The 16,129-nt window shown below is 45.9% G+C and overlaps 1 protein-coding gene across 1 annotated transcript in view; it reads left to right on the top strand.

Annotated features, from left to right (window-relative positions):
- The window catches only part of sim2 (SIM bHLH transcription factor 2), a 112,008-nt gene that overhangs the window by 62,077 nt on the left and 33,802 nt on the right, over positions 1-16,129 (top strand). Inside the window, exons 6-8 of the mRNA XM_078232020.1 lie at positions 5,269-5,468; positions 7,248-7,354; positions 9,547-9,694. Coding sequence (XP_078088146.1) covers positions 5,269-5,468; positions 7,248-7,354; positions 9,547-9,694 — 455 coding nt within the window. The remainder of the gene's footprint in view (positions 1-5,268; positions 5,469-7,247; positions 7,355-9,546; positions 9,695-16,129) is intronic.

Genomic DNA, 16,129 nt, shown 5'->3' with positions numbered 1-16,129 from the left:
GACATTGAGAGAGAGATTATTGTCATCGCACCAGTTCACCAGATTCTTTATCTCTTTCCTGTACTCCGTCTCATCATTGTTTGAGATCCAACCCACTACGTTGGTGTCATCAGCAAACTTGAAAATGTAGTTGGAGGGGAATTTGGTATCTGCCAATTGTCACTGCTGTGACATATCTGTTCGTAAAAAATGAATCATAATACTTCTACATGGTATAATGAATAACAAACAATGGATTTTCAACAACAAATGGTACATGTGATATAATTGTGTTCAGTTGTTTATAATTTATATCCACCTTTTGGAGTGGAATTCAACTAGGCGGCATACAAACATATTAATTAGGAACAGGAGTAGGCCAATCGGCCTCACGAGCCTGTTCGACCCTTCAATAAGATCATGGCTAAACTGGTTGTAACCTCTCATCTAATTCCCGCCTAAACCTCCCCCCGCCCCCAAAAAAATCTTTCACCCCCTGGATTATCAAGAATCTATCAACCTCTGTCTTTAACATGGGATGTAAACAGGCAAAGGGGCATTATCACCTAAGGTTAAGATTATCTGTTTTGCCTCTTACTGGACTGGTTTTCATTGTGGGCTGCATGTTAACTATTTCTATATTTGTTATATAAATTTCTGCTGCAGTCTGTGATGAGTAACTGCACCATGCAAAGCACAGCTGTGAGATCAGGTTATGCTGTTACCTGTACCTAGCTTTATTGCACTGTGCCCAGTAATGCAAAGCTGTGTGTCTGTGTTTCTATCTCTGTGGCAACTTCATGTTTATGACCATACACACACACATACACACACATATACGTGCACACACACCACACATACACACGTGCGCACATACACATCATACATGCACACACACATACACACATGCGCACAGACCACGCACAATCTCACAACATATCACACACATATCACACACACACACTACATGCACACATACATCACACGCGGCACGTGTGCACACACACCACACATACACATGTACGCGCACAGACCATACATGCACACCCACACACCACACACAAACAAACTCACACACCACTCACAAACAAACAAACTCACACACGCACACACCACTCACAAACAAACAAACTCACACACGCACAAACCACACACTCAGACGCGCGCACACACACACAAACAAACACACTCACACACAACACACACAAACAAACAAACACACACACACACACATGCGCGCGCAATTTCCCAATTTCCAAAGACGGTCACTGAATGCCAATCAATAGCTGGTGTTCTGACTAATTCATTAGTTCCCGAGACCAGTTGTTTCCAACCAGCATGCCATGGCACACTGGTGTGCCGTGAAGACCTCCCAAGTGTACCACAAAAGAACGTTCAAAATGATCCAAAATTCATGCAATTAAACTAAAACGGACCTACGTCTTCAGCTCTGTGGTCAGTCTCTCCAAGACCCATCGAACCTCAGGCCTCCCGTGACTGCGCTGGCTGGGAAAGAGCCACACATGGTTGGTATAAATTTTTTATGTTGGTCAGGCCCATGCGCATTGACCAATGGGACTTTGAGCTGAATACAAAGGTCCCATGCGCCAGCACAAAAACTCAAAAAGGGTGCAAAACCCCTGGGAGAAGCAAGAGAGACAGGGAGAGGCTGAAAAAAACAGGAAAGGGGACAGGGAGAAGTTAAAAACAAGTTACCAGTAAGGGAAGACAAAGACAATAGGAGATGCACCTCAAAAACCTTTTATAGTATTGTAGTGACTTCAATCAGGCCATTGAGGGTGGCCTATTGGAGTATGAACTCCCTGATTAAGGGTCCAATTGATGGGCCCATCAGGGAGTCTTTGCCTTGTACTTAACGGAAGTCCTTGTTGCCACCGGGCGGCGGAGGTCCCCAGTGGAGGTCCCTCTACGGAGGGATCTCCCCCAATTATCTCGGGGACCTGGGGTGGAGGGTGCTGCACGCAGCAGTGCCGTGCAACCGTAGGTTTTTCCGGTACACGGGCTCCCGAGACTGCCCTTTCTGTGGCCTCGTGGAGTCCGTGGACCATGTCTACGTTCTGTGTTTTAGGCTGCACACCCTTTTTGGTTTCCTCAAACACCTTTTACTGATGTTTTGTTTGCACTTCAGTCCCACGCTCCTGATCTACGGGCACCTGGTGCGGAGAGGGGCGGGTCGGGATGCCGACCTCCTCGTGAACCTGCTCCTGGGCCTGGCGAGACGCGCCATCAATAGGTCCAGGCAGCGGGCGATCGACGGGGCCGTCCATCCCGACTGTCTGCCCCTCTACCGCGGCTACATTCGCGGCCAGGTGTCTCTGGAGAGGGAGCATGCGGTGTCCACGGGCGCGATTGACGCCTTCCGTGACCGCTGGGCGCCGCAGGGGCTGGGGTGTATTATCGACCCCGATAATCACCTTTTGGTTTGACGTTTTAAGTTTCCTTTCGACTTTGTTTTTGGTTCGGGCTGTTCCCCCTTCCTTTTGGGGAGCTGCCCCTTTTACTTTGTCCCTAAGTTAATTTGAGTTCGTTTACTTGATTGGTATCAAAAGAAATACTTAACGGGAGTGTTAATTCCTCTGACACCCCAGAGGTAGACATCTAACTGCTAGCACTCCGTGTACTGCTGTTAGAGTTTGTAAATAAAAGGATTTTGGTGAAGGGACTTCTGCCTCTGAAGACCTATTATCAGGATAGAGATGTGCCATGACATATAAAAAGTTGGGAACCACTGCCGTCCTAGACAAGAGCTATTACTGCCAATTGTAGTACGACTACCAACACCTGAGCTGAATTGGTTAATTCAGCAAATGCCAGAGCTTGTCCTTTTGTGTGGCCCGGTTCCACTACAGATAGAGCAGCAACTAACAGAAGCAATAGGGAGCTTGGATAGTTTCCCTTCTAAGTAGAATTAAATGAAAGTTCAAACAAATATATTAGAGTATTGTTAGCTGAAGGGAGCCTGTTGGACATCTTCAACGGTTTTTATGCCACATCATCCACTACTTGCTTTGACTTCCTGCCACGATGGATTTTTTATATCGGAGAGGATTATTCTCTTTTCCTGAATTTATTTTCGAGTCACTGGATTTTCCAATGTCTGCATTCCAAACATAACTAGAAAGTGGAATCCTGAGAAATTAAGTGAGCCTAGATATCTGACTTACAGGGAAGTGATTCAAGCATTATTCCAGAAGCCTTTCCTCGACAACATGTTAACCTCAAGATTCCATCAGAACACAGTGAATAAACAAACAAGAGAAAACAGAGATAACCAAGAGGAGCGAGAAAAGCTATTTTGAAGCAAAATGGATAAAAACAGAAAGGAGAAAATAACCAGGATGGAGAAGCAATTCTTGTGGAGATGCTGCTGAAAAGGTGTGAACCCGGAAGCCGCAGAGGAGCAAGACAGGGGTGGAGTCAGGATTGTGCATGTCGTAAAATTGGTTGAATTGTCTTAGAAGTTAGAAAAAGTCTAAGCAATTGGCTAAAATTTGGGTTTGCTACAAAAATCCCTGCACAATAGATGTTGCAGCACAATGTTAGATGGCGTACAGATGAGTGTAATACAGAGGTGCAAGGGAGAAAGTCATTGAGCCATGAAGCCTATTCTGTCTATAGATCGTTTTGTGCATAACCATTGTGACTGCACAATGTAATTAATGCTACATGGAGCTCCTGGAGTTGATTTTGAGAGATGAGTGAAGACGCTTTATAAATGCAAGTGTGTTATCTCAGTCAAAGCAACCCATCTTCTGCAAAGAATTTCTGCAAGCTTCCTTCTGTTCTCCAGAATGTCTACTTTACATTATGCTCAACATTATCGATCCTTGATGGGCTGGTGTCCTTGGCATGACATTCATCTGATCCCAACAGCTCACGAATCATCATTCCATTGGCAACATTCAGTCATCTGCCAAACAACCTTCAATTGCATTCCAAATCAAAGGTGATTTTTTCAAGGCCAAAATCAATAATTAAGCAGAAAATGATTCTAATCCATTTTTCTCCATTTGTAATAATTTTATTATCATTTGTTCCTAATTTCTACATGGATCAAAATGAGGAATTTCATTGTTAGTGGTGGGGTATGGGGCGGGGGGTGGGGGGCAACATTCTTCACTAATATCAGTATGAAGCCCAAGGGTTACATATCCGCCTTTTTAGTATCTCTGTATCTCTCTGCTACAGATCATTGTATACTCAAATGGTGAACCAAAGTTTCCTGCCAAAGACAAGGCTGGCAATCACAGTTGTGAACGTACATTGTGTTCTTTCCATACTGAGCCATATTGGCACAAAAATGTAGTTCAGCACCTGGACTGCTCGTTGTTTTGGCAGTTTTCTGTTACTAAGCAGCGTCACAGGTAGACAGGGTGGTGAAAAAGGAGTTTAGCACACTGGTTTTCATCAGTCAGGGCATTGAGCATAGGAGTTAGGACATTATGTTACAGTTCAATAAGTCATTGGTGAGACCGCTCTTGAGGCCTCACCAATGACTTATAGAACTGTAACATAATGTCTCAACTCATATACTTGGAGTATTGTGTACAGTTTTGGTCACCCTGTTATAGGAAAGACATCGATAAACTGGAAGGGGTGCAAAGAAGATTTACGAGGATGTTGCCAGGACGAATGGGCCTGAGTTATAGGGAGAGGCTGGCCAGGCTAGGACTTTATTCCTTGGAATGTAGGGGAATGAGGGGAGACCTTATTAAGGTGTATAAAATCATAAGGGGCATAGATAGGGTGAACGCACATAGTGTTTTTCCCAGGGAAGGAGAATTGAAAACTATAAGGCATAGGTTTAAGGTGAGAGGGGAAAGATTTAAAAAGGACCTGAAGGGCAACATCTTCATGCAGAGGGTGGTGTGTATATGGAATGAGCTGCCAGAGGAGTTGGTTGAGGCAGGTACAATAGCAACGTTTAAAAAGTATTTGGATAAGTACATGGATGGGAAAGGATTAGAAGGATATTGGCCAAACACGGGCAATTGGGACTAGCTGGGAGGGCATCATGTTCGGCATGGACCGGATGGGCCGAAGGGCTTATTTCCATGATGTATTACTTTATGAGTCTATGACTCTAAATATTTTGTGAGACAAGTGAGTTTGAAAGTAAATGCACAACTGAGTATACTTTAATAAAGCTCCCCCCCCTTAGCAACTTTGTGTGAAACAGTTCAATTTAACTTGCCGACTTACCCTTCTGTACATCTATCTCGATAATGTTTCCCCCAATAAATCAACTCAAATCTTCCTTCTCTGCAGGTAATCCACTGTAGTGGGTATTTGAAAATCCGACAGTATGTGTTTGACGTGGCTGTCTATGATGGCTGTTACCAGATTGTGGGACTAGTGGCAGTGGGACATTCATTACCACCCAGCGCTATCACTGAGATCAAACTTCACAGCAACATGTTCATGTTCAGAGCCAGCCTAGATCTCAAACTCATATTCCTGGACTCAAGGTAAGAACTTTAACTGGCCGAATGTTTTAAAAGCAACAGTTTGTTACAAAAATTGAGATTTTTATAGGGTAAAATTGCTAGGGCTCAGGTGTCAAGGTAGTCTCGACTTCACTAAATCCCCAATTTCAAATGCATTCTTCAGTTTTTTTTACTGTGAAAATCCCCCAGTCACCACACTCCGGCGCCTGTTCGGGTACACAGAGAGAATTTAGCATGGCCAATGCATCTAACCAGCATGTCATTTGGGCTGTGGGAGGAAACCAGAGCATCCGGATCACACACCAGGGGGGAAATCAGAAGGATGGTTCATCACCTGTCCATTGTTATGTGGCTCCTATTTGAAGAATGGCATCATCAGAGACCAGGGGAGCCTCAGCTGAAGGAGACTGAAATGAGGAGGGAAATTAGTAGATTGGAAGGGCTTTATATCCTCTAAAAGAAAGATAACAACATAATCTGTTGCCCAAATCTGCCTGGTACTATTAGCCTGAGCTAATGCCAGACCACAACTCGGCCTTTCAATTATCACCTGTTTGTAGCAGTTCACAACAAGCTCATTCTTCAAAGACCATTGCTAATTGTACAAAACTCTACTTTTGGATGTTCAGACATAATCATAATGAATGGCGGCGGAGCAGGCAGCCTATTTTCAATGTTTCTATGTTTTGTAATAATATAATATTGTCTGTAGCCAGATCAATTGGATGCACTTGGATAGAAAAAGAAGGACTGAGGGATATATTATGATGCTGGGTGTCTTAAAAATGACACCCTCATTTGGTCACATTGGGCTATTTCTGTGTGAAAAGTTACTGCATATCTATGTCTACAATAATCATCTCCTGTCATGTTAAAGTGCTTGCTTATTAATGATGGTATTTATAGGAGTCTGTGAATTCCCTTACAATGCACCTACTCTGCATCACCAAAGACAAGTTCTGAGTTTGTTCCTTATTACCTCTCAAATTCTTATCCACTTGTACTATGGGATATTTTACACATACTGCATCTAGCAGAGCTCCTGGTCCCAAAATCTCAGGCCCCAACAACCCTCCAAATGAAAAAGAACAGATCTTGATCTTTCCTTTCATTCTTTCAAACACTCTGAAATTGCGATCTTTGCTTTCTCTGTTCTGCCCTAATGAAAAGCTCACTAGTTTACAGTGTCCCTCGCCATAAACAAAACCTCTCACCCTTGGTTTTCTATTTTAATCTCTTTTGCACCATGATCTTGACATCCTTCAGAAAGTTATACACCAAATGTGGGCACAGTATTCCTGCGAAACCAAATGATTTCAATTTGTTTGACAATGATCCGCTTTCTCTGTGTGTAAAGCCTAGGATTCTATTTGCTTTGTTTGATCTGAATAGCTTACATTCTATTTTATTGAAGGGGAAGGCAGTAGCATAGTGGTATTGTCACTGGGCTAATAATCCAGAAACTCAGCGTAATGCTCTGGGGACCTGGGTTCGAATCCCACCATGGCAGATGGTGAAATTTGAATTCAACAAAGATATGGAATTAAGAGTCTTATTGACGGCCATGAAACCATGATTGTTGTTAAAAACCCAACTGGTTCACCGATGTCCTTTAGGGAAGGAAACCTGCTCTCCTTACCCGGTCTGACCTCTATGTGACCCACAGCAATGTTGTTGAATCTTAAATGCCCTTAGGGATGGGCAATAAATGCTGACCCAGACAGCGACACCCACATCTCATGAACAAATAAATTTTAAAACAAATTAACTCACAATTTTTTGACAAATCTCTGTTATCAGGGTTGCAGAGTTAACAGGATACGAACCTCAGGACCTGATAGAGAGGACTCTGTACCATCACGTGCATGGGTGTGATGTTTTCCATTTAAGATACGCACATCACCTCTGTGAGTAATGAGCTGCTCACCTGAAATCAAGAACAGTTTGTACAGATCAAATTATTGTACGCTGCATATGAGTTAAACTGCCTCACTGATTTTAATCTAATTTATGCTTCTAGATTTATAACTTAATGGGATGACATTTTCAGGTTAACAACTGTAGATTATCATGCAATAGTCCTGCAGTTATTATAGCATAGCTGTTCACTTTCCACATTATCACTCGTTGATACCAAAGGTAGTTAGCTATGTGACTAAAGTTGGACATAACACTGTTTGTTGCCATAAAGGAATGATGTCTAAACAAAATAATTATCACTTTCACAATCATAGAAGAATGGAAAGAATTATGACCATAGAATTCCTACAGTGTAGAAGGAGGCCATTCGGCCCGAGTCTGGACCGACTCTTTGACAGAGCATCCCACCCAGGCCCTATTCCCATAAACCCAGGTATTTACCCTGCTAACCCTCTGACCTACACATCTTGAGCCACTAAGGAGAAATTGAGGAGGAAACCGGAACACCTGGAGGAAACCCACACAGGGGAGAACGTGCAAACTCCACACAGACAGTGACCCAAGCTGGGAATCGAATCCAGGTCCCTGGAGCTGTGAGACAACAGTGCTAACCACTGTGGCACTGTTCTGCCCCAATGCAATATATGTTATGAAAATAGTGTAATTATAATTTTAAAAATTCAAATGTGTGGTTTAAAAGGCATTTTTAAAACTTGCAAAGTTAATTCCCAATTCTATCATCTTTAGTTGAAAAGCAAAAAGGACAGGGTAAGCCTCATAGCACAGAACAGCTCAGTGGAAAATAATACAATTCATCAAATCACAGAATCATAGAATCATAGCATCTATAGGACAAAGACAGGCCCTTCGGCGCAACTGGTCCATGCCAATCAAAAACTCCATCTAACCTAACCCCATTTGCCTGCATTTGGCCCATATCCCTCTATACCTTTCCTATCCATGTATCTGTCCAAATGCCTTTTAAATGTTGTTAATGTCCCTGCCTCAACCACTTCCTCCGGCAGCTCATTCCACATACATTCCACCCTCTGTGTAAAAAAGTTACTCCTCAGGTTCTCATTAATTCTTTCCTCTCTTAACTTAAAGCTCTGCTCTCTAGTTCTCGATTCCCCAACCCTGGGAAAAAGATTGAGTGCATTCACCCTATCTATGCCTCTCATGATCTTATACACCTCAATAAGATCACACCTCAGTCTCCTACGCTCCAAAGAAAAAAGTCCTAGCTTGTCCAATCTCTCCCTATAACTCAGTCTCTTGAGTGCTGGTAACATCCTTGTAAATCTCTTCTGCACTCTCTCCAGTTTAATAACATCTTTCCTATAGCAAGGTGACCCAAACTGAACACAATACTCCAGGTGCAGCCTCCCCAACGTCCTGTACAACTGCATCATAACTTTCCAACTTCTATACTCAATGCCCTGACTGATGAAGACCAGCATGCCAAAAGCCTTCTTCACTGCCCTAACTACCTGTAACTCCACCTTCAGAGAACCATGCACCTGAACTCCAAGGTCCCTCTGTTCCACGATACTCCCTAAAGTCCTACCATTCACCGTGAAAGTCCTACCTTGATTTGACTTCAAAATGCAACACATCACACATAACTATATTGAACTCCATTTGCCATTTCTCGGCCAACGTCCCCAGCTGATCAAGATCCTGCTGCAATTTTTGATAACCTTCCTCACCGTCTACAGTACCACCTATTGATGAGATAAAAATCAGGAAATAGTTCTCAGGTATCGGGCATTTTAAAAGCCTGAGGTTTATAGGAGAGAGCTAATGTAATTAATTTAAAGAATCCCACAATTTTGAGTTCTTGTAAACAACAAAAGATAAATGATGAGTATTTAAAAGCATGCCATAAAGATTTCTAGGAGAAAGCAGAACAGTATCAAATAGGGGATGATTCCTTTAGTTCAGAAGATTAGCATCACTGTTAAAGTAATGGCAGAAGATTATTTTACGATCAGATGAAGCACATGTTAGCTAATACTGCTAAGAGTAGTTTCTAGTTTACAATGTGATTCCAAGTTCCTAGTCATATTTACCAAAATTTTGTACAACTTGAGGAAATGTTGCAAAATGTTTTAATATTCATCTGAAATGATGCTGGAAAAAATACTAAATTTTTTTTTTTGTTTAATTATTGTGGAAGTGCTGGTCAAAGGACAAGTCACAACAAAGTACTACAGGCTGTTGTCAAAGCACGGAGGCTGGGTGTGGGTTCAGAGCTACGCCACCATTGTGCACAATAGTCGTTCATCCAGACCTCACTGCATTGTGAGCGTCAATTATGTCCTCACGTAAGTATGTGCATACAGTGTGTCGTCTGTACAAAATCTGTAATAGTGTTTAAAAGACATAATATGTGTAAGAAAATCCAGAACTTGAAAAGAACAAAAACAGAAAAGAACAAAGAAAAATACAACACAGGAACAGGCCAATTCGGTCCTCCAAGCCTGCACCGACCATGCTGCCCAACTGAACTGAAACCCCCTACCCTTCCGGGGACTATATCTCTCTATTCCCATCCTATTCATGTATTTGACAAGATGTCCCTTAAAAGTCACTATTGTATCCAAGGCAAATCAAACTCATTCAATCCATGAATCCCTGTATGATTATTCTGTCACAAATTCCCTCGGTACCTGTCTGTTGATCATTCAGTCTAAAAAATATGACTTGCCACAAATACCAACTGCTGTTGTTGCTAAATGTTTTTATAACTCTCAATCCCACTTCTCAAAAGATGCCAACAGTGTATCATAATTAGTGGCGAGACTGCATTATTTTTGGAAAATTCACTCAGCCTATCTTAAAACATCAGTTAATAAATAAATAGAATGGGGATATGAAGAGTGACTTGCACTGAAAACCATCTGTGTTAAAAAAGTTTACTTATTAGTCACAAGTAAGACTTACATTAACACTGCAATGAAGTTACTGTGAAATTCCACTAGTCGCCTGTTCGAGTCAATGCTCCTAACCAGCACCTCTTTCAGACTGTGGGAGGAAACCGGAGCAAACACGCAGACACGGGGAGAATGTGCAACCTCCACACAGACAGTGACCCAAGCCAGGAATTGAACCCGGGTCCCTGGGGCTGTGAAGCAGCAGTGCTAACCACTGTGCCACCTTAAAAGAATGAAAATTCTGAAGTACTGGGATAGAACATAGAACATAGAACATAGAACATTACAGCGCAGAACAGGCCCTTCGGCCCACGATGTTGCACCGACCAGTTAAAAAAAAAACTGTGACCCTCCAACCTAAACCAATTTCTTTTCGTCCATGAACCTATCTACGGATCTCTTAAACGCCCCCAAACTAGGCGCATTTACAACTGATGCTGGCAGGGCATTCCAATCCCTCACCACCCTCTGGGTAAAGAACCTACCCCTGACATCGGTTCTATAACTACCCCCCCTCAATTTAAAGCCATGCCCCCTCGTGCTGGATTTCTCCATCAGAGGAAAAAGGCTATCACTATCCACCCTATCTAAACCTCTAATCATCTTATATGTTTTAATAAGATCCCCTCTTAGCCGCCGCCTTTCCAGCGAAAACAATCCCAAATCCCTCAGCCTCTCCTCATAGGATCTCCCCTCCATACCAGGCAACATCCTGGTAAACCTCCTCTGCACCCTCTCCAAAGCCTCCACATCCTTCCTGTAATGTGGGGACCAGAACTGCACACAGTACTCCAAGTGCGGCCGCACCAGAGTTGTGTACAGTTGCAACATAACGCTACGACTCCTAAATTCAATCCCCCTACCAATAAACGCCAAGACACCATATGCCTTCTTAACAACCTTATCTACTTGATTCCCAACTTTCAGGGATCTATGCACACATACACCTAGATCCCTCTGCTCCTCCACACTATTCAAAGTCCTCCCGTTAGCCCTATACTCAACACATCTGTTATTCCTACCAAAGTGAATTACCTCACACTTCTCCGCATTAAACTCCATCCGCCACCTCTCGGCCCAACTTTGCAACCTGTCTAAGTCTTCCTGCAAACTACGACACCCTTCCTCACTGTCTACCACACCACCGACTTTGGTGTCATCAGCAAATTTGCTAATCCACCCAACTATACCCTCATCCAGATCATTAATAAATATTACAAACAGCAGTGGCCCCAAAACAGATCCCTGAGGTACACCACTTGTAACCGCACTCCATGATGAATATTTACTATCAACCACCACCCTCTGTTTCCAAGTGCTAACCAAAGGGATGGTGGCCCTTTGGTTAGCACTGTTGCCTCACAGCTCCAGGAACCTAGGTTTGACTCCAGCCTTGGATGACTGCCTGAGTGGAGTTATGGAGTGATGTGCAACATTGAGAGATTCAATAAGATGACCTATGATATCAGGATCATACAGCTGATTCATATCTGCATAGTGATGTGGTAACATCAGTGCTGTCTTTTCTCCAAACCACTGCATTGGAAATGTAAAAACACTCCAAATATTCCTCATGTTATGGTAAAGAATCATAATCCTTAAAAACACCAATAAAAATTCTAGAACTACATGGAATTAAAATTAAATGGGGATGGTTTTTCAGGAAAGTGAAAAAGTGAACACGTGTGGCAGTTTCAGGGTACGCATTTTTTGGAGGAAGCCGCGGAAGTCTTGCTGGAGTTGTTTTATACCTTTCCCGTCATTCCCTCCAACCAACAATCATTAGATCAACTCCAAGGTGACTAAAATATCTCCCAAAAAATGGTTACTCACATGAATGCAAAGATTACATCAGACACTACATTTCATTGGCTGTAAAGTGCTTTACAATGTCCTGAGGTTGTTAAAGATGCTGCTTGGATGTTAGTTATTTCTCTCTGGCAGTGAGAGTAGCATTGTCCACAGGGGTTGGCTGCAATTCCAGACAATGTTCAGTGACCTCATCAGAAGTGGCAAGGTAAGAGCTCAAAATATAACCCCATAATTATTCAGTGCAATAACTATTATTGCCATGAACTGATTACTTCCATCGACCTACATTACAACTTATAACTAGTTTTCACAGTTGCCTATCCGGGGTACTTTTCATCCCGTGCCACTTCCTTTTGCCAGCATGTCTATTTTTGGGAGAACACTCAACAGTAGAACCACCCCCCCCACCCCCCAACCCCATACAGACATCGCTCCCTCCCCATACAGACATCGCTCCCTCCCCATACAGACATCGCTCCCTCCCCATACAGACAACGCTCCCTCCCCATACAGACATCGCTCCCTCCCCATACAGACATCGCTCCCTCCCCATACAGACATCACTGCCCCCCTCCCCATACAGACATCACTGCCCCCCTCCCCATACAGACATCACTGCCCCCCTCCCCATACAGACATCACTGCCCCCTCCCCCATACAGACATCGCTGCCCCCCTCCCCCATACAGACATCACTGCCCCCCTCCCCATACAGACATCACTGCCTCCCTCCCCATACAGACATCACTGCCCCCCTCCCCATACAGACATCACTGCCCCCTCCCCCATACAGACATCACTGCCCCTCCCCCATAGACATCGCTGCCCCTCCCCCATACAGACATCGCTGCCCCTCCCCCATACAGACATCGCTGCCCCTCCCCCATACAGACATCGCTGCCCCTCCCCCATACAGACATCGCTGCCCCTCCCCCATACAGACATCGCTGCCCCTCCCCCATACAGCCATCACTGCCCCTCCCCCATACAGACATCGCTGCCCCTCCCCCATACAGACATCACTGCCCCTCCCCCATACAGACATCGCTGCCCCTCCCCCATACAGACATCGCTGCCCCTCCCCCATACAGACATCACTGCCCCTCCACCATACAGACATCACTGCCCCCCTTCCCATGCAGACATCGCTCCCTCCCCCATACAGACATCGCTGCCCCTCCCCCATACAGCCATCACTGCCCCTCCCCCATACAGACATCGCTGCCCCTCCCCCATACAGACATCACTGCCCCTCCCCCATACAGACATCGCTGCCCCTCCCCCATACAGACATCACTGCCCCTCCCCCATACAGCCATCACTGCCCCTCCCCCATACAGACATCGCTGCCCCTCCCCCATACAGCCATCACTGCCCCTCCCCCATACAGACATCACTGCCCCTCCCCCACACAGACATCACTGCCCCTCCACCATACAGACATCACTGCCCCACTCCCCATACAGACATCGCTGCCCCACTCCCCACACAGACATCGCTGCCCCACTCCCCACACAGACATCACTGCCCCTCCCCCACACAGACATCACTGCCCCACTCCCCATACAGACATCACTGCCCCTCCCCCACACAGACATCACTGCCCCACTCCCCACACAGACATCGCTGCCCCACTCCCCACACAGACATCACTGCCCCTCCCCCACACAGACATCGCTGCCCCACTCCCCACACAGACATCGCTGCCCCACTCCCCACACAGACATCACTGCCCCTCCCCCACACAGACATCACTGCCCCACTCCCCATACAGACATCACTGCCCCTCCCCCACACAGACATCACTGCCCCACTCCCCATACAGACATCACTGCCCCTCCCCCACACAGACATCACTGCCCCACTCCCCATACAGACATCACTGCCCCTCCACCATACAGACATCGCTGCCCCACTCCCCATACAGACATCGCTCCCCTCCCCCATACAGACATCGCTCCCCTCCCCCATACAGACATCGCTGCCCCTCCCCCATACAGACATCGCTGCCCCTCCCCCATACAGACATCGCTCCCCTCCCATACAGACATCGCTCCCCCCCTCCCCATACAGACATCACTGCCCCCCCATACTGACATCACTCCCCCCCCATTCAGACATCGCTGCCCCTCCCCTCTGGGGGTCCTTGTGCATGAGATGCAAAAACCCAGTCTGCAGGTGCAACAGGTGTTCAAGAAGGCAAATGGGATGTTGGCCTACATTGCAAAGGGGATAGAATATAAAAGCAGAGATGTCTTGCTGCATCTGTACAAGGCATTGGTGAGGCCGCAGCTGGAATACTGTGTGCAGTTTTGGTCCCCTTATTTGCGGAAGGATATATTGGCCTTGGAGGGAGTGCAGAGAAGGTTCACCAGGTTGATACCGGAGATGAGGGGTGTTGATTATGAGGAGAGACTGAGCAGATTGGGTTTGTACTCGTTGGAATTTAGAAGGCTGAGGGGGGATCTTCTATGTTTCTATGTTATAGAAACCTATAAGATAATGAAGGGGCTGGATAGGGTAGAGGTGGAGAGATTCTTTCCACTTAGAAAGGAAACTAGAACTAGAGGGCACAGCCTCAAAATAAAGGGGGGTCAGTTTAGGACAGAGTTGAGGAGGAACTTCTTCTCTCAGAGGGTGGTGAATCTCTGGAATTCTCTGCCCACTGAAGTGGTGGAGGCTACCTCGTTGAATATGTTTAAGTCACGGATAGATGGATTCCTGATCGGTAAGGGAATTAGGGGTTATAGGGATCAGGCGGGTAAGTGGAACTGATTCACTTCAGATCAGCCATGATCTTATTGAATGGAGGGGCAGGCTCGAGGTGCTAGATGGCCTACTCCTGCTCCTATTTCTTATGTTCTTATGTTCTTATGTCCCTCATACAGACATCGCTGCCCCCTCCCCATTCAGGCATCGCTGCTCTCTCCCCCGTCCCACACAGACATGGCTGTCTGCCCACCCCATGCCCCCACGGATCCAGATAATGTGAGTACCCCATCCTCCATCCCTTGAATATACTGACCTCACTGCTGCCTGCAGAGAACTAGTTATGCTGATATGCACAACTCCAGCTTGCAAGCATTCCCTCTCTTGAATGGGAGCCCTGAGTATAGCACCGCCACCCCCACCTCCCCCTCACTCCCCCAGACACAGCAGCCTATTGATTAGGAGCCCTGAGTATTGCATTCTCCTTGGATACAGCAGCTTATTGAAGCTTATTGCACTCCGAGGGTTGCATGACACTCAATTGAAAGCAGCCTTCAAAGTTTCTCACAAGGATTTGTTACCAACGGGCCCTTGACTGGCCGCACTCACTGCTCCTGCACTCCCCTAATGAGCCAGAGCTGTATATAAGCTGCAGGAATGGACACACAGCCAGTCACGCCACAAAGATGTCTTCGAGGAAAGCAGCACCAAGATTCACTGAGGCCGACCAGGAACGCTTGCTAGATGCTATGGAGGAGAGACGTGAGCGGATCTTCCCCGGCCAGGGCCCCAACCCAGAGATGCAGCTGCCATGGCATTGTGGGAGGAGGTGGCAGAAGCGGTGAATGCCAGGAGCCTGACACCGCGCTCTGGCCCGGCAGTGTCACAAAAAACTGTACGACCTTCTGCGAGCAGCAAGGGTGAGTGAGCATCCCACTTAGAACCCGCACATGCTTGGCATGGATCTCCAACCCTGTTTAGACACCTGAAGGGCATGCAATAAGTGACCCTTCCCCCAGGAACAGAACCTAACCCCTTCCCCTCACCCCTCAATGAGCACCCTTCAGTGGTGACCCATTTACCCGAAACTGCCAGCACAACAGCCGAGACACAGGCACACATTGCACACCATGCACTTCAACATATTAATGCTTGCTATCATCTTACGTTCCCACAGGGGAAAAGCATACATAACAAGTGGGAAACTGCACAGGTTGGTGGTGGTGTGCCTGACCTGCGGCAGCTGACAAGCGTTGAAGAGCGTGCCACGGAGCTGGCAAGGGGTGATGGGGCATCCAGAATGGTG

The sequence above is a fragment of the Mustelus asterias genome, chromosome 17 (assembly GCF_964213995.1).
Source record: "Mustelus asterias chromosome 17, sMusAst1.hap1.1, whole genome shotgun sequence".
NCBI lineage: Eukaryota > Metazoa > Chordata > Chondrichthyes > Carcharhiniformes > Triakidae > Mustelus > Mustelus asterias.
The sequence above is the reverse complement of the archived record's forward strand: the minus strand, read 5'-3'. Positions and strand labels throughout refer to the sequence as shown.